At 51.0% G+C, this 17,394-nt stretch overlaps 1 protein-coding gene across 2 annotated transcripts in view; it reads left to right on the forward strand.

Moving 5' to 3' along the window:
* Nucleotides 1–1,087: 1,087 nt before the first annotated feature.
* The window catches only part of ADCY3 (adenylate cyclase 3), an 83,782-nt gene continuing 67,475 nt past the window's right edge, over nt 1,088–17,394 (forward strand). The window contains exons 1-2 of one of the 2 annotated variants that reach the window (XM_027555926.1): nt 1,088–1,523; nt 1,999–2,835. In XM_027555926.1, coding sequence (XP_027411727.1) covers nt 2,161–2,835 — 675 coding nt within the window. In that variant the 5' untranslated portion in view covers nt 1,088–1,523; nt 1,999–2,160. The remainder of the gene's footprint in view (nt 1,524–1,998; nt 2,836–17,394) is intronic. The other variant, XM_027555927.1, reaches the window with a different exon arrangement.

The raw sequence follows: 17,394 nt of genomic DNA on the forward strand, positions 1-17,394 counted from the left end.
TCTCTCCCTTTATCTAAATTCCTAAAGCCTGTGGTTGATCTTGACAAGACGTTTTGTCAAATCCGAGGAAAGTAATTTATACTAAGGTGAAAGAGACTGGTGGCTTCCCTGGTGGCTCAGAGGTTAAAGCATCTGCCTCTGATGCGGGAGACCTGGGTTCGATCCCTGGGTCAGGAAGATCCCCTGGAGAAGGAAATGGCAACCCACTCCAGTATTCTTGCCTGGAGAATCCCATGGACGGAGAAGCCTGGTGGGCTACAGTCCACGGGGTCGCAAAGAGTCGGACAGGACTGAGCGACTTAACTTTCAAGAGACAGATAGACTTAACCATTCAAAGGAGCATCTTCGTTCTTAACAGCGTTCCTACATTCAAAAAACGCCTCAAACACGTGGAGTGTGCACAAGAGACCGTTTTGAAGCAGGGTCTCTCTCAATTCCACGTGCCTCCTGGGCCACTCCTACCCTCTTCCTTCAAGAATCGGGCTCAGTTGCGGGCCCTTCTGCGGCAAGCTCAGGCCGGCGTTTGGGCTGCCAGGGTGGGCGGGGACACAGGCCTAGCGCGCCGGGCAGGGGAGTCGTCCCCAAACCTCAGCCCCCGCCTCTCCGAGCCCGGAAGGAAGCCGCGGTAGAGGAGGGGGCGCCCGGGATGCCCCGAGTGTGCCTCACCTGCGGGAGGGCACGTCCCGGGCTTTTATCTTCCGAGACCGGGCCTGCGGGGGGAAGGCCCTGACTAGCCCATCCTTCCTGCCGCCGCCCACCCCGAGCTTCCACGCAGCGATTGCCGCCCGGTCCCGGAGCGTGGGGCCGCGGGGGCCTCTGCAACTCGCCCCCGCGCTCCTCCTCCTGCCCCCGCACTGGGTCGGGGTCCCGAGCGGAGCACCTCCCCCCCGGCACCTCCCCTGCCCCCCACTCCCGCCCCAGCTCCTGACCCGCTCGCCGAGAGGGCGGCGACTGCTGGGAGGGAGGGGCGCCGCCCGCCTCCAGGGGCCTGGAGCGCGCGTGGCCCCGGAGCCGCCAGCGCCGCGCGGGGACTCACTGTGCAGCGCGCCCGGGCTCGGCTGGCTCCGCTCGGCGCGCGGGCGGGGCAGAGGATGCTGGCGGGCTTCCCCGGCCTCGGCCCGCGCTCCCGCCGCCAAGGGCCCCCGGTGCGCCCCTAGCCGCGCTGCCGCCGCCGCCACCGCGACCACTGCGGGGCCAGAGGGAGGGCGCCGGGCCCGCGAGCCGCAGCCCAAGAGGCTGGCGCCCCCGGATTTTCTAGCCGCCGCCGCCTCCTCTTTTCTCCAGCGGCCGGGCGCCTGTGGATGCTGAAGGGCAGCCCTGCGCCTTTCCCGGCCTGACGGCGGGAGGGTCGCGCCCCGGCGAGGGGACCGGGGACCGCAGCGCTAGCGGGGCGGCGCGGCTCCGTGGAGAGCAGCCCCCGGGCGCGCCAAGCCCTCCTGTCCCCTCCCGCTGCACGCGTGACCCGGCCTCGCAGCCCGCGAGGGGACTGGCCCGGGCCACGCGGTTCTCGAGTTCCCTCACAGGTAAGCGCAGGGGCAGGGCCTGCCTTCCGGAGCAGACAGTGCCCGGAGATGGGGAGCCCCAGGGGCAAAGGGCTGGCTGGGAAGGGAAGTAAACAGAGAAAGATTCAGGAATCCCCCAGGCTGGCGCTGGTTTCTTGGAGCATGTTTTATCCTCACATTCTAAGACTTGGGCCTGGAGGCGACTTAGATGAGATCAGGGGGGTGCGAGAGACTGAGATGACACGGAGAGAGACCAGGGATGGTGGAGAGGTAGCCAGGCCCGTCCACAGCCGGAGACAGGAAGCAGAGTGTTTGGGTGGACAAGACTAAGTATGTGTGTGGTCGGGTGGTGGCCGTGAGCGTTGGGGTGGCGGGAGAAAGGCCTCGGTTTTGGAGCCTCTGGCAGCAAGGATTCTTCCCGGAGGGCTGGGGCAGGTCGTGGAGAAAGCTCGGGTAGGAAGGAAGAGGGGCTTCTACTCAGTGATGTCCTTTTAAGTTCCAGATGGTCAGCGCTCCCTGGGCCCTGGAATCCCGCTCTGCGTTCCTGCCCAAAGTGGCCCCAGGTCTCCGAGAGTCCCGGTAGGTGGCCCGTGCCAGAGCGCTTCCTCTGCTCTACGGCCGGCTTCTCCGGAGCCAGTAGAAGCAGATACCAGCCAGGATGCCGAGGACCCAGGGCTTCTCCGAGCCTGAGTACTCCGCGGAGTACTCGGCCGAGTACTCTGTCAGCCTGCCTTCGGACCCGGACCGCGGGGTGGGCCGGACCCATGAAATCTCTGTCCGGAACTCGGGGTCGTGCCTCTGCTTGCCTCGCTTCATGCGGCTGACCTTCGTACCAGAGTCCTTGGAGAACCTGTACCAGACCTACTTCAAGAGGCAGCGCCACGAGACCCTGCTGGTGCTGGTGGTCTTCGCGGCCCTCTTCGACTGCTATGTGGTGGTCATGTGCGCTGTGGTCTTCTCTGGCGACAAGCTGGCCCCCCTGGCCGTGGCTGGGGTCGGGCTGGTGTTGGACATCATCCTTTTCGTGCTCTGCAAAAAGGGGCTGCTCCCCAACCGGGTCACTCGGAGAGTGGTGCCCTACCTGCTGTGGCTGCTGATATCAGCCCAGGTCTTCTCCTACCTGGGCCTGAACTTCTCCCGTGCCCATGCGGCCAGCGACACGGTGGGCTGGCAGGCCTTCTTCGTCTTCTCCTTCTTCATCACGCTGCCGCTCAGCCTCAGCCCCATTGTCATCATCTCCGTGGTCTCCTGCGTCGTGCACACACTCGTCTTGGGGGTCACTGTGGCCCAGCAGCAGCAGGATGGGCTGAAGGGAGTGCAGTTGCTGAGGGAGGTGAGTCCCGCCTTTTGACCCGGCCAGTGACTTCCCTCCCCAGCGGCTCTCAGCTGAGGGTACCTGTTTCGGACAGTGGGTGGTCTGGGGGTCTCATCTACGTGTGTAGGAAGGACCACCTCTCTCTCAACCCCTGGCTTCGCAGGAGCACTGGTCTGTGGCTTGAGGGATCAGAGGATTTCCGGACATTGGCCACTCTGTCAACCCACGCCCAGCCTGAGTGGGTGGCCGGAAGGGCCTGGGCCTGATCTCAAGTGAGGCAGCCTTGTCTTTGTCACTGACCCCTGCCGGGAAGGACTCTTGTGGGGAAAGAGGGCTCCCCTGGCTTCTGGCCTCTTAACTTGGCATTGAGTGGCTTCAGCAAGAGGCTGACTGTGTGGACTCAGTGTGCCTCTGCCCAGTGGGGACGGTGTTTGCCTGCCTAACGCTGCTGTTATCAAGATGAAAGGTTGTGGGTGACCTCAAAGAACAAGATGTGAAGGACTGTGTGGTTGTCACAGATCCCACTTCTGCTGCTGAGAGCTCAGGGTGCTTGAGTGCTCAGATGATGGCGTGGTGGTCTCCCCCTGGGAGCTGTGGTGCGGGGATGCAGACGGGGACAGAGTAGCCAGCCACAGTGAGGGAGGGTCTGCTGGTTCTGGAGGAAGCCTTCTGCTGGAAGGGGCGGAAGTTTGGCTTCAACTTAATAGTCTGTGCTCCCCACTGGATGCCAAGACCCTGGGTAGGTGCTGAGGGGCTGTGGAGATATGATGCCTGGCCTTCTGAGCTGGGTCACCTATGGGGCGATGGGGGTTCCATAGGGCTGAGAGTCTGTGAATTCCACAGCTGTGTATCCTACTCGCTACTTTTTCCTCATTTTGTGTATGAGCCCAGAGATGGAGAGTGACCTCTCTCAGTCCACACAGCTAGGTATGGCAGTGGGTAGCTGCAATGTCCGTGTCCAGATTCCCATTTCAGGACTCTTCCTTCTATGTCACACCACCGCCCCCATCTCAGCCAGAATCTCCTGGGATGTGGGGCTGAGTCTCCAAGGGCACAGCAGTGCTGGTGGTCGATGCAAGCACCCTGTGGGGCCGCCCCGTTGCCTCCCTCTTGGTTAGAGGAAAACACAGGTTTTTTCCTCTGTTTTAACTTTTTCCCCGGTTCTTGGACCAAGATTCTTCCTGTTTTCCCATTCTGGCTCATGCAGTCATCTCACAGAAGCTTTGTGCCTTGATTCTGCAGGGGCCCAGCCCTGGGCTGGTGTGCATGGATTCATGCAGGCACACTAGAAGGTCCCTTTTCCTTCCAAGGCCCTGTTCATAAAAGGGTGACAGCCTGCCATACCCCTAATGACTTCCAAGTTGGCGAACTTCAAGTTGTGCCCTTGCCAGCTGAGGGTCCTGCTGGAAGCTATCTGGGCAAGAATGGTGAGAGGCATTCCTTTTGGGAATCAGTGAAAAGCACAGCTTGCGGGCAGATCGGTGGGCATAGCAGCCCTTGGGGCCTGGGATCAAACTCTGAACCCTTTCCTTTATCTAACCAGTCACTTCTAGCTTTTTCCTCTTTGCCGGGGTCCCTGGACCCCATGAATTTCCAGTATGCTTCGCTGCCTATGAAGGAGGCAAATCAGACATTCTCCACATTGGAGCCCAGAGGGTGAATACTTGATTGCTGATGTCTTTGGGGCGCTAAGAAACAGAAACTCCAAAAGATTAGGAAACAGGAAAAAAAAAAAAGAGAGAAAATAAGTAAATCAAGAATAGCAGTTGTTAGCATCCCAGGAGAGCATGACCTTGACATGGAAGTAGTGCCTTGGATACAGCTTTGGGACTAGAAGGGGAGAGAGACGGGGCTCCCAGGGTCTGTTTGGGAGCCTGAGATAGAATGCAGGAGGCCCCAGCCTTCAGTGGGCTGTGTTCCAGAACTTTCTGAGTCACTTGTTTGGGACTAATATGACTTTCTGAAAAGGTGCCTGCATTCCCAGGCCCACCCACCAAAGTCTTAAGTCATAGGGGCCCTGCATTCAGTTTCTAGGAGCACGATGGAGCCCTGAGGGGGCCCCCTGTGGCCCCCTGCTGCTGTGGGGAGAACACCTGGACACCTCCCCCTAACAGCCTTGGGATGAAGCTCACCTGCCTGCTGCTCCCCTGGGCCCCTGAAGCCCCCCGGGATGGGGTGCCAGCATAGAAGAGGGCAGGGCTGGAGGACAGGGATATGAGGACCAGGCAGCCAGACCCCCTTCCCCCCGACAGTCCGAGTAACACCGGGCGCTTCCTTGCGTCACTTTCTTCTGCCCACAGACTCCTTTTGCTTTCTCTTCTGCCATCACCTGTTGGCTCCAGCCAGGGACTCTCTCCTGGGTTGGTGGGGGGTGAACTCAGTTTCGCAGTTAGAAGTAGACACTGGGTTTCTGGGGCTTTGTGAGTGCCAGCAGCACCAAAGGAATGTTCCCAATGCCTGAGTGTGCTTCCTCTGGCCCTTCATCCCCACAAACCCGTACTTGAGTCTGGGGTGGGAGGAGATAGAAGGACATGGGGCCTTGGAGTAGCCTGAAGTATCAGAGGCAAGCCACCCAGCCTACCCTGCCTGGCTCTTCTCATGGAGGCAGGCTGGTTGGGGATCCAGCAGGAAGAGCAGGTGGAGTCAGGGGCTGTGGGATGGGGTGACACTGGGGCTTCATTTATTAGTGGGTGAGTGGCTTTGACTGAGCAACAAGTATGGGCCTTGCAGCTTGCAGGTCTGGGACTGAAGAGAGTCAGATAATGATGTCAGAGGCTGTGGTGAAGGAGAGCACAGTGTGGGGCTGGGGAGGGAGAAGCAAACTGGCTTTCCCCACATCCCTCCCCTTGCCTGGGTCCTGGCCCAGCTTGCCTTTTACTGCCCCATCTGTGAGCTGACGAAGCAGAGAAGGGGTCAAGGGCAGGGCCAGGCAGCTGCTGATGGGTGAGAACGAAGGGGAAGATGGGGCGGGAAGAAGATGCAGCCAAGATGGGGAACATTCCTGTGGCCAGTGGCTGCTCCCAAGGCCCTCACACGTGGCTGCAGACATCTGTTAGCTTCTGAGAGGGTCCTTAAAAAATAAGTCTGGCAAATTAGGGGTGAGGAACCCCTGAGAAATATTTTACAGCTTTATTTCCTAGCAAAGAGGCTATTCAGGAGCAAAACTCTCTCATGGAATTAATAGTCTGTTAAGACCTTTATTCACAAATTAGAGCATGATGGAGCCGTGGATGTGTGATTCCTTTCACACCTACAAATTATATAGCAGATCATCCACCTAGTGAATGCGCATTTGGCTCTGGGAGGCTGGAGGGAGCTCATGCTGCAGATGTCCTGTGTATAGGCTGAAAGTCAGGTTCACACGCATCATCTCAACTGATCTTGGGTGTTACTGGCTCCATTTTACAGATGAGAAAAGTGAGGCTTGGGAGGATGAGAGAAGGGAGGAGGACTGGTAACTAGGGAGGGATCACTGGTTGGGAGGGGATGAAGGGTGAGGGGCAGGGGGCATCCCTGAAAGCCTCTTTTTCTCTGCGACCTCTTTCCTGCGTCCTTGGCTGTCCCCTGATGCCTTTGCTATAAGCAGCGTTGAAGAACAGGGCCAAGAGGCGGGAGGCCCTAAAATATCACAGGGAGCGCCCCTCTGTTTCCCCCTGGGAATTGGATGTAAAGAGGGGAGAAGCCTGTGACAGAATGTTCCTGGTGGAGGCGTGGCCAGGAGTTCATGAGAAGTGAGTGCAGGGAGCAGGAACAGGAGCTGGATGGGGATGTGAGGGGACATAGCCTGGGGCTTGCAGCCTCAGAGATAAGTGTGTGTGTCTATGTGTGTGTGTGTGTAGGTTTGTGTGTGTGTCAGACAGACAGGTATCTGTGTGTGTGTGAGTGACAGACAGACAGACTGGGAGTGGGCAACAGCAACCCAGCTCTTGGCTCCTTGCAGCAGTCGAGAGGTGTGTGTGTGTGCGTGCGTGTGCGCGCGTGTGTGCGTGTGTGTGAGTGACAGGTATGTGTGAGTGACAGACAGACAGACAGACTGGGAGTAGGTCTCTTGTCCCATTGGCCCTGGGCTCTGCCCCCATCCCACAGTGGGACAGGTGGCTCATCCTCCACAAGTGTCTATTCAGGCATCATGTAGGAACTGGAATACCAAGGAAACACATAGGAGGGGACCGGGAGGCCACTGAACCCAACTGCCTGGGGGAAAGAATGGTCAGTTATTGAACATGTAACAGCTTTGCAGAAAGTTTCCTCTCAGTCCCTTCCCCTGGCTGCATTTTTCTGGGGCCTTTTCCTGTCCTTAAAGAAAGAAAGTGAAGATGCTCAGTCATGTCTGACTCTTTGCAACCCCATGGACTGTAGCCTGCCAGGCTCCTCTGTCCATGGGATTTCCCAGGCAAGAATACTGGAGTGGGTTGCCATTTCCTCCTCTAAGGGATCCAACCTGAGTCTCCTGCATCGGCAGGTGGGTTTTTTTACCCCTGAGCCACCTGGGAAGCCCCAGTTGGGTCCTCCAACCCTGAATAAACACTTGGCCACCCCCTCTCCGACCTGTGCCCTCATGAACACATGCACTCGTGGTGATCTACTTCCATGGGTACCATCCTGACCAACACTCAGATTTTGAACTCAAAGATAACCCCCAGGTACAGACCCAGTGAACCTGGGGGATGGACAGGGTATTCACGTTTACTGAGCTCTTGCAGTGTTTCAGTTGAGCATATTCCAGCAAGAGGCAGATCGTATTTTTGCGTTACAGATGAGGACACTGAAATATGTGAGTGAAATGGCTCATCCAGGGCTACATAGCAAGCGGAGGAGCAGGATATGAACCTGGCCAGTGGAATTCCAGAGTTCCTTCTCTTCTGCCATCATAAAAGAACCCCTTAGATCTTCCCCGAGAATCTGTTGAGATACAGTTCCAACAGGATGGGGTCCTCAGTTTCTTCACCCACAAGTATCAGAAGGAGCAATGCAGGGGATGAGGAGGTGTTTCTGGGGGCAGACATATTGCTGCTTATGGAGAGGCCGATCTGTCTGGGCGTTGCAGCCGATAGTCTGTATACACCTTCCTGGCTGGAGGAGGCATTGTTCTATTACAGGACCTTATATAACCCATGTCTATAATCATGACCCCCACTTCAAGAAAACATTAGGTTACATTTAGTGTAAAGTCTAATACTACATTCTAAAAACATTTTTTATCAGAAATGGATAAGAACAAGTTTGGATGAATAAGGATTACATTTTGGCTCTCTAGAAAGTTCACTAATGTGGGGTTGCCTGTTTCTCAGTGGCCTTACTATACATGTCAGTAAAGAATCTGCCTGCAATGCAGGAGACCTGAGTTCAATTCCTGGGTCTGGAGGATCCCCTGGAGAAGGAAATGGCAACCCATTCCAGCCTGGAGAATCCCATGGACAGAGGAGCCTGGCAGGCCATAGTCCATGAGGTCACAAGAATCAGACATGGCTTTGCGACTAACCCCCACCACCATCCCTTCATTTACTCTGTGTTTCAGTTATCCGTGGTTATATAACATAACCTCAAACTTAGTGCCTTAAAACAGTAACAGTTTATTTAATCTCATGATTCTCTGTGCTCAGCTGGGTGCTGCCCTGCTTCCCATGCACTGGCCAAGGCCACTCACTTGGCTGCCTGGACTGTTTCTTTCAGCAGCAGCATTCAGCTGACAGCTATGCTGGCAGAGCCTAACAAGGTCTTACACACATGCCTGGAGCCTTGGAGCTTCTCTAAGTGACCCTTCCAAGTGGTTAGCTTGGGCTTCTTCACAGCATCATGGTAGTTATCAGAGATTTTAAAGGCTAGACCCATCACTATTGGTCAAAGCAAGTCACCCAGGTGCAGGATAAGGGGAAATTGGTTCTACCCCTTGATGTGAGAGTGATATGTACATATGAGGAAGGAAGGAATGGAGGGCCGCCGTCTTCTGAGGCTTTTTACTAAACCAGGGGGTGCATGAGGGATGTTGGGGGAAAGAGATGAAGAGAGCCATGAGTCTGGGTGGGGTACCTTAGGATGCTTCAGAAGTTAGAAGTGTGGTCTGCAGTATAGTTATTTCTCTGTATCCGTGGATGTGAAACTTACACATACGGAGAGCAGACTGTCTTCGTTGTACTGTGTCACTTTATGTTAATATATGCCCTTGTTATTCGTGACAGTCCCTGGAACCAGTCTTCTGCAGATACTGTATATAACTTTTTGAAGGTATTGATTCTCTATGAGACCCAACACATCATTTCTAAGATACTCAAAGTTAAAAACTGCCTTGCATATGAAAAGATGATAGCTCATGGTTCGTCTGCTTGGGATTTGCCTTATGTTCTGAAGAAGAATTTGTTCTCTTTTTCAAACACACATACTCGCCCTGTCCAGGGCACTGTCCGGGGTGGAGGAGGGCACACTGCCTCCAGTCACGACCCCAGCACCAATCCTGGCCCTTTCTCTCCACATATCAGCTAGATGGGCAGCCTGGTTTGTATTCCTTTCTCAGGAGGTGGAAATTTGCTTGTGCGCATCCATCAGAAACACGTCCAGTTTGTCTCTCTTAGCAGATTGTCATTTACCCCAGGGAGAGTGAGGCCATTAGTACAGCCCCTTGTGGTGCCTTGGTCCTGACTCTCCCTCTATACATGTGTGTTGAATAAATACATTCCTGCTTTGCTTTTATCTTTATTTCATTCCTCATCAACTCTGAGAGTTTGGTAAATATTTGGTTAGATCCAGGCTAGGGAAACGTTCTGATGTTAATTTAAGTGATTTGAAAATGACATTTTTAAAGCAAGACTTATAACTCTTCAGGAGTGCTAGTCTTGTACTTCCTTACCACTTGTTAATAATTTTTTTTTTCTTGTCTAGGGAAAAAGCAGCAATAGAAAAGGGTTTTAGGGGCCCAGAAAATGAGTCATTGATATCCTGTTGGCCTAGATCTAATCTTGACCTTGGGCAAAAATGATTTGCATAAGATCGTGTAGAAGAATGAATGAGCAGAGTTGGAGCTCTCACCATCCCAGCCCACCTTCCTGCTAGTTCCTCTAGTCTGAAGAGAAACTATATTTCCTGTGTCACTTACCAAGCATCATTCTAGGCAGGAGTATACAAAGAATGAGTGAAAGTCATCCCTTGGCATCAGGGAGCTCCCAGGTTGTGGTATAAGTCTATTAGTGAAAGAGACCCTGCCTCAGGAAACAGAGAAAGGCTTCCTAAGAGCTCACTGTTGAGCTGGGTTTTGAAGGATAAGTAGGAGTTTACCAGGGGGAGCAGCGGGAACAGGGCTTTCTGATCAGAGTCATAGGAGATTCTAACTTGCTTTGGATTGGTGAGAATTCTGTGTGACAGGAGCAGGAGTGGGTGGCAGGAGCTAGAGATACAGGTATGGAGAAGCTAAGCAGTGGAAGGGCTAAGGAATTTGGGCTTTATTCCTCTAATGATGAGGCTTCATGGAAGGAATTTTGGCTTTTTCCTCTAATGATGAGGCTTCATTGAAGACGGAGACAGACAGGATCTGATTTGTATTTAATAGAATCCTTCTGGTGGACTTGAGTAAGGTTGAAACTGTTTAGGAGGCTATTAAAGTAGTCCAGGCATGATACCATGAAGGCCACTCACCAAGATGGAATCAGAGGATGGAGAAGATGAGTTCAGGCTCAAGTGCCTGTGGGATATCCAGGTGGAACTATCAGATTATTCAGTGGATCGTTATTGAACACCTTCTGTATACCAGGCCCTGGGCTTAAGATCTGGCGCTTAGAAGAGAGGTCATGGGTTCTAGATTTGGGGATCATCAGCCTTTAAGTGGTACCCAAAACCATAGGGAGGATGAGGGGTTGCCTAAGGACAGTGTGTAGAATCAGAAAGGAAGAGGGCTTAGGACCAAACACTAGGAAGCAGCCTTGTTGGGGGACAGTCCCCCACATGGAACACCCATGCCCAGTGTTCTTTTGCATTGGGGAAGCTTTAGACAAGCCATGGTGAAGTAGGGCTGGGATGTCAGGTGGGGGACTGCTCACGGGAGTGTTTGTCACCTGTTGGGGATGGGGGATAGGTCTGTAAGGGCACTTTATAAATTGTAAAGCACCTTGAGAATGCTAGCTGTTTATTTCTTTATTGAACCTAATCTTGACAGACCATCTCTGATCTTTGATCTATGAATGAATCAGACCAGGTTTATTCATCATCATTTTCCTCATCACTCTTCTGTGTAACCAACTGGCTCTTTCCCCCTCCTTGTGAAAGGATTATTTTAAGGAGTGTTTTTAATTATAAAATGCCGTCTAATATTGCAGAAACTTTGGAAATGAGAGAAATTTATTGCAATCCTATAATAATGAATTTTGTGTGTGTGTCTTTCTAGTCCTTCCTTTCTAGAAATTTTTACAAAGCTGTATGCATTACTCTCTACTTAGTCAGCTTTATAGCACAGACTTTTTTCTGTTTTAAATTAGTGTTTACAATCATCATTTTTAATGGCTGCATAATATGATGTTGGCTAAATGTACCATAATTAATTCAACTGTTCCTTTTCTGTAGGACATTTGGTTACTCTTACTTTATTAATTTTATTTATTTATCATCTCATTTTCATTTGATTATTATTATTATTATGTATATGTAATACCAGCAGGCCCGGTGCCTCTCTCCTTTCCCCTCCTGGCTGTTTTGTGTCTGATGTGTCTTCCTTCCTCGGATTACATTTTCAGCCGTTGCTTCCAACAGAATTCCTCTTTGTGGTTCCTAAGAAGTTTGCTTTGAATAATGATGACACCTTTTCCTGTTCCTCTCTTCAAGAGCCCTTTCTTTGCTGTAAACAAGCTGTAAACAGAAAAGAAAATGACACGTTTCAGAAGAAATCCCATACCACGCTTTACCCCATTCAAAATCCCAGTGTATGCAGACTGGATTTGAACGCTTGCAAGATTCCGTGGTTGTGGGTTGTTGTTCCCATGTCCTTTGAGGACTGGTCCCCATGAAATGGGGCCAGCTGAGTCAGAGCTGGCAGTGTAAGGCTGGGAGCTGCCTGCCCAGGCCAGGGATGGGCTCAGGGCTGCCCCTGGAGCCCCCAGAAGGCTGAGTTTTTCACCCAAGGGGGCTGGGCAGTGGGGAATTGATCCCCATGGGCCACATTCTTAAGAGACTGACCAATAAACCCAAGGCTAAGTCACCAACCTGCTGATGGTAGGTGGACCTTACCATTCTCGAAGGATGGTAACACCCTGTCTGGTACAAGTTTACTACCAATTCCTAAGAAACCAGATCAGTCACTTCCTGAAGGGGAATCTGAGCAAGGAGCATTGCCAGGTGCTGAAGTGGATCATCCTCCCAGGCTGGGGCTGGGAGTCCCCCTGCTACCCCCCGGGGCCCGTTTCCCAGTAATGGGCGATGCTGTCAGCTAGACGCAGCCTCCCCCAGATTGCAAGAAAAGTGCCACAATTTCTCACTCGTCAGCTCTCTGTTTTCTAAACTCCTACACGTGATTACAGCTCACCTTTCATTGTGCTGCATCAAGCACTCTGGAAAACAGAGGAGTCCCCCCTTCCCTAAACTGGGGCCACAGTTGTTACATGGCCTGTCTCTGGGATAGATCTGGGACATGGCCCCTTTATGTCAGTAAAGGGTCCTATGTAGGATGGTTACTTTAGCTGAGCCACCATTTTTCTTGTTGTTGTCTAAGAAACGAAATGCATACTTTGCAGATGAAGTTCCCTATGAGGACAAAAAATTCTGCACTTTGTAAAAAATAAATAAATAAATATACTTGTTTGGCTGTGCCAGGCCTTAGCTGTGGCATAAGGGTCTTTAATTGTGGCATGTGGGGTCTAGTTCCTTGACCAGGGATCGAGCCTGGGCCCAATGCATTGGGAGTGCAGAGTCACAGTCACTAGACCACCAGGGTAGTCCCAAGAATTCTGTACTTTTGATGCAAGGCTGTTTGTTTGCATCACGGCCACGGCCTTTCACTTAATATCTTTTTTCTTTATTCCCTCTTTTTGGAGGATCAATTAAGAGTAGCAGCAGGTGAGAGACACCGTGAAGGAAGTCTCTGGAATGATTTAGACTGGAGGAAAGTCAAATGTGTTCTTCCTTTTAGTTGAATGCTTGAGATTTCAATGTGAAGCTTGTTTACTTCCATTATTGCGAAAAAGGGAGCTGTGGGTGCCCACTGCTCCTGGGTGGCTTCATTTTGTTCATTTTCATGCCCACCTCACAACACTCATCGCTGGATTTAGGGGTAGAAGAGATCATGGAGCTTGCAGTTCAATTTACAGAGATAACAAAGTGCCCAGAATCAGAGAGTGAAGATGGAGCATGGCTGGTGTCAGGTCCAAAAGCAGGGACAGTCCTTTAACCTGGAGAGATCGACACAGGTGCTTGGTCAGTTGATGCCAAAAGTTAAATGATTTGACAGTGGGCATACAGCTGTGTGTCAGAACAAAGAGAATTTTACTGTATGTGAAAAAAAGGGAGTAAAAATGAAAGCTAGATGGTGGTAAGCATTGGTGATCACCAGATGACCTTGATGCATTTTGTGTGTGTAAGAGCCACAATGCCCTAGATACTGTGGGGCAAGAAGGGGGTTGGATGGGGCGCAAAAGAACATTCTGGGGATGATGGAGGCTTTCCCTGTGGTGACTGTGGATGTAGTCACACAGTTGTGTGAATTCGTCAATACTCATCAAAGTAACATTATATTATTATTATTTGGCTGTGCCACATGGCTTGCGAGATCTTAGTTACCTGACGAGGAATGGAACTTGGGGCCCCTGCAGTGAAAGCACAGAGTCCTAATCACTACATGGATGGCTAGGGAATATACATTTTACATGAGTGCTTTTTACTGTATGCAAACTTTAACTCCACAAAGTAGATTTTTAAAAGTCAGTAGAATCCAGCAATCACAAAAAAGCTGCATGTAAATATAAACATTTATATGCATTTAAAGGAGCTTATTTCAGCTGAAAACATCCAGCTACTCGTCTTTTGTGGAAAGGAAAGATCATCGCCTCTGGGTGTCCTTTTTGGTGTTCCTTGTGACCTTCTGTAGGTAAGATGTGACCTCTGTAATTTCTAGTTTCCTTAAAGTGGAGAGAGGGTTAAAAGTCACTTGAAAATAATCTAGGGACTGAATCTTAGATCTTTATGACTTTCATTTTGGCTAAATTTTACTGTTGTCTTGCCCACTTCTAATTCAGCAGTAGTTTCTGTTAGTTACTCACATTTATTCAGAAATTTCCAAAATTCTCATTTTACTTTTCTTAGAAATAACAACTGTCTGTTGTTCATACTGATATTTTATTTGTTTAGGTTCTTAATTACATTATGGGCTTCCCTCATAGCTTAGTCAGTAAAGAACCTGCCTGTAATGCAGGAGACCTGGGTTTGATTCCTGGGTTGGGAAGATCCCCTGGAGAAGGAAATGGCAATCCACTCTAGTGTTCTTGCTTGGAAAATCCCATGGACAGGGGAGTCTGGTGGATTTAGCCTGGCGGGCTACAGTCCATGGGGTCGCAAGAGTCGGACACGACTTAGCAACTAAACTACCACCACCAGCAGAAACTGGGGCAGATGTGCAGGAAAGTTCTAGAGAGGTCCTGCCAGCTGTGCACATAAGGTTGGCAGGTTTTGTGGGAGTGGGTGGACTTGACTAATCCGGAACATGGGTTTGGAGGACTTTAGTGCCATCCTGTGTTCCTGGCCCTCCTGCTGGAGCCCCATCCTGCCCCTCTAAGCATCTGGTCCTGCTTCTGGTTTATCCAGGGGAAGGAACTCACGTCTACCTTTCATTCTCTACCCAGTCGCCTTCCCGGTATTTGGATTCAGCCATCTTGCTCTCTTTCAGTCTCCTCTTCAGCCTAACCCATTGCACTTTTTCATGAAGCCCTCAGGTGACGTGGTTTCTGGGCCTTACATCATCCTCGCACTTTCTTTGGCTGCAAACTGAGACGTGGTGCCTTTTCCCGTCTTAGACACATTTTCCCCTGCCTGCTCTCAGAACCCTGCCCATCCTGCCTTGTTGCAGGACACAAATGCTAGAGGTGTAAAGACCGCAGCTGGAATTTGAGGTTTGGTGGGGAGGGTGGTCTCCACTCATGGAAATTTAGATGTTGTTCAGTTGCTCAGTCGTGTCTGACTCTTTGTGACCCCATGGACTGCAGCACCCCAGGCTTCCCTGTCCTTCACGATCTCCCGGTTTGCTCAAACTCATGTCCACTGAGTCGATGATGCCATCCAACCATCTCATCCTCTGTCACCCCCCTTCTCCTCCTGTCCTGAATCTTTCCCAGCATCAGGCTCTTTTCCAATGAGGTCTTAATAAAAGAATTAGTGTCTACGTGAAAATGGAAGTTAATCTAGAGAAACCCACTACTGCTTAGGTGGTAGGATAGCTCCCCAGAGACTGACAGAATGTCCCTGACCTGGCAGGATGTGCTATTTAAGGGAGTGGGGGCAGCAGAGGAGTTGGTCCCAGGGACCATTCACTGAAACTGCAGCCTGGGGCTGGAGGTGTGTTTGCCTCCCTGGGCTGTCCTCTGACCTGGGCCATGTCCCTCTGCAGCCTACATGCCCCTTATGCCTTTCCCTTCCCCACAGTTTCTGTGTTCCTGTTGCCCTGCCAGAGCAATAAAGACCAGCACGCTTATCAAGTTACCCAGAGTCTGACCCATCCTCTTCTCTGTCTGCCCTCTTCCTTTCCTACAGAGATGCTGTCTGCTTAGGAAGTCTAATTGCATGTGTGTGCCTATTGATGGGCATCTGTTGTCCTTCTGTCTGCTAATTTATCTCTTCACTCGGCCAACATGTATGGTTCTGGACACATGTTTGCACAGGTTCCTGGGGACACAGACAGTACCCTCAGGTCCTGCCTACAAGTGAGCTTGGTTTATTTATTTTCTTAAAAAAATAATCATTGTCTGAATATGGGCCTGGCACAGAGCAATCCCTCCAGCATTGTTGAATGTTGTTGCATGAATTATGAGTAAGTTGAATCATATGAAATAACCAATATCCAACCATTTTCAACATGCAAGCAATGGCAATTTCATTTCATATGGTTCTGTTTAATATAAAAGTAACAAATGTGCTCACTGGGGAAAGCCTCAGTTCAGTTCAGTCAGTTCAGTTGCTCAGTCATGTCCAACTCTTTGCAACCCCATGGACTGCAGCATGTCAGGCCTCCCTGTCCATCACCAACTCCCAGAGTTTACTCAAAACCCATTTGCATTAAGTCGGTGATGCCATCCAACCATCTCATCCTCTGTCATCCCCTTCTCCTCCTGCCTTCAAACTTTCCCAGTGTCAGGGTCTTTTTACATGAATCAGTTCTTCACATCAGGTGGCCAAAGTATTGGAATTTCAGCTTCAGCATCAGTCTTTCCAATGAATATTCAGGACTGATTTCCTTTAGGATGGACTGGTTGGATCTCCTTGCAGTCCAAGGGACTCTCAAGAGTCTTTTCCAACATCACAGTTCAAAAGCATCAATTCTTTGGTGCCTAGCTTTCTTTATAGTCTAGCTCTCACATCCATACATGACTACTGGAAAAACCATAGCTTTGACTAGACGGACCTCTGTTGGCAAAGTAATGTCTCTGCTTTTGCCTGGAAAATACTAAATAGTATGGGGAAATACTATCCATAGTATTATCCTTCAAGAATACCTGCTGTTAACATTAGGTCCCTTTTTACAGATAGAGGTGATAATTAATTTTTTCTTCTATACCATGTGTTGTTCTTATTGTAAGAAATATTAATATTTCATGCATGCGTGCTAAGTTGCTTCAGTCATGTCTGACACTTGCGACCCTACAGACTGTAGCCTGCCAGTCTCCTCTGTCCCAGGGAGTCTCCAGGCAAGAATACTGGAGTGGTTTGCCATTTCCTCCTCCAGGGGATCTTCCCAACCCAAGGATCGAACCCATGTCTGTTACATCTCTTGTATTGGCCGGCAGGTTCAACTCAGGCAGAAATATAAACATAAAAATGAAGCCCCCCTTTCCTCTGCCGCTCCCCTCACCATAGGCAACAATTGCCAAGTGTGTGGTATGCATACATCCAGACAGTTTTCTTTGAATTTGCACATGTGTGTGATATATACACATTTGAGATTGAGAGGTTATTTATGTAAGTTTATGCAAATCAATGAAGCAAACCTCTCAGTGCTAATGTCCACACGTTCCTTTGTAGTAGCTGGTGCCCTGCCTGGAGGTGGTCACATGTCCTTGGTGATCTGTAGCCCTTCCCTCCTTCAGCCAGGAGCACCCCCCAGTGGGGTCCGTGCTGGTGGCCTCTCGTGGGCACCTGTGGCCACTCCTTGAGCTGATGGAGAGTCATAGTATCCACATACCCGCCAAGTGCTGACATCCCTTGTGTTTCTGATTTTGTCTGTTTCATCGTTGTCTTGTCAGTGAACAGGAGTTGAGTTGAAACTCTGCCCTGCTGTGGGTCTCGGGAAAGCCACTTGATGTCATTGAGCTTGGTCTTCTCCTCAGTGAGTGAGGAGAATAGAGGACACGAACCCAGTAAGCAGGAGCCAGACGTGGGGCCAGATGCCAGGGTTCCATG

This window comes from Bos indicus x Bos taurus, chromosome 11 (assembly GCF_003369695.1).
Source record: "Bos indicus x Bos taurus breed Angus x Brahman F1 hybrid chromosome 11, Bos_hybrid_MaternalHap_v2.0, whole genome shotgun sequence".
Taxonomy (NCBI): domain Eukaryota; kingdom Metazoa; phylum Chordata; class Mammalia; order Artiodactyla; family Bovidae; genus Bos; species Bos indicus x Bos taurus.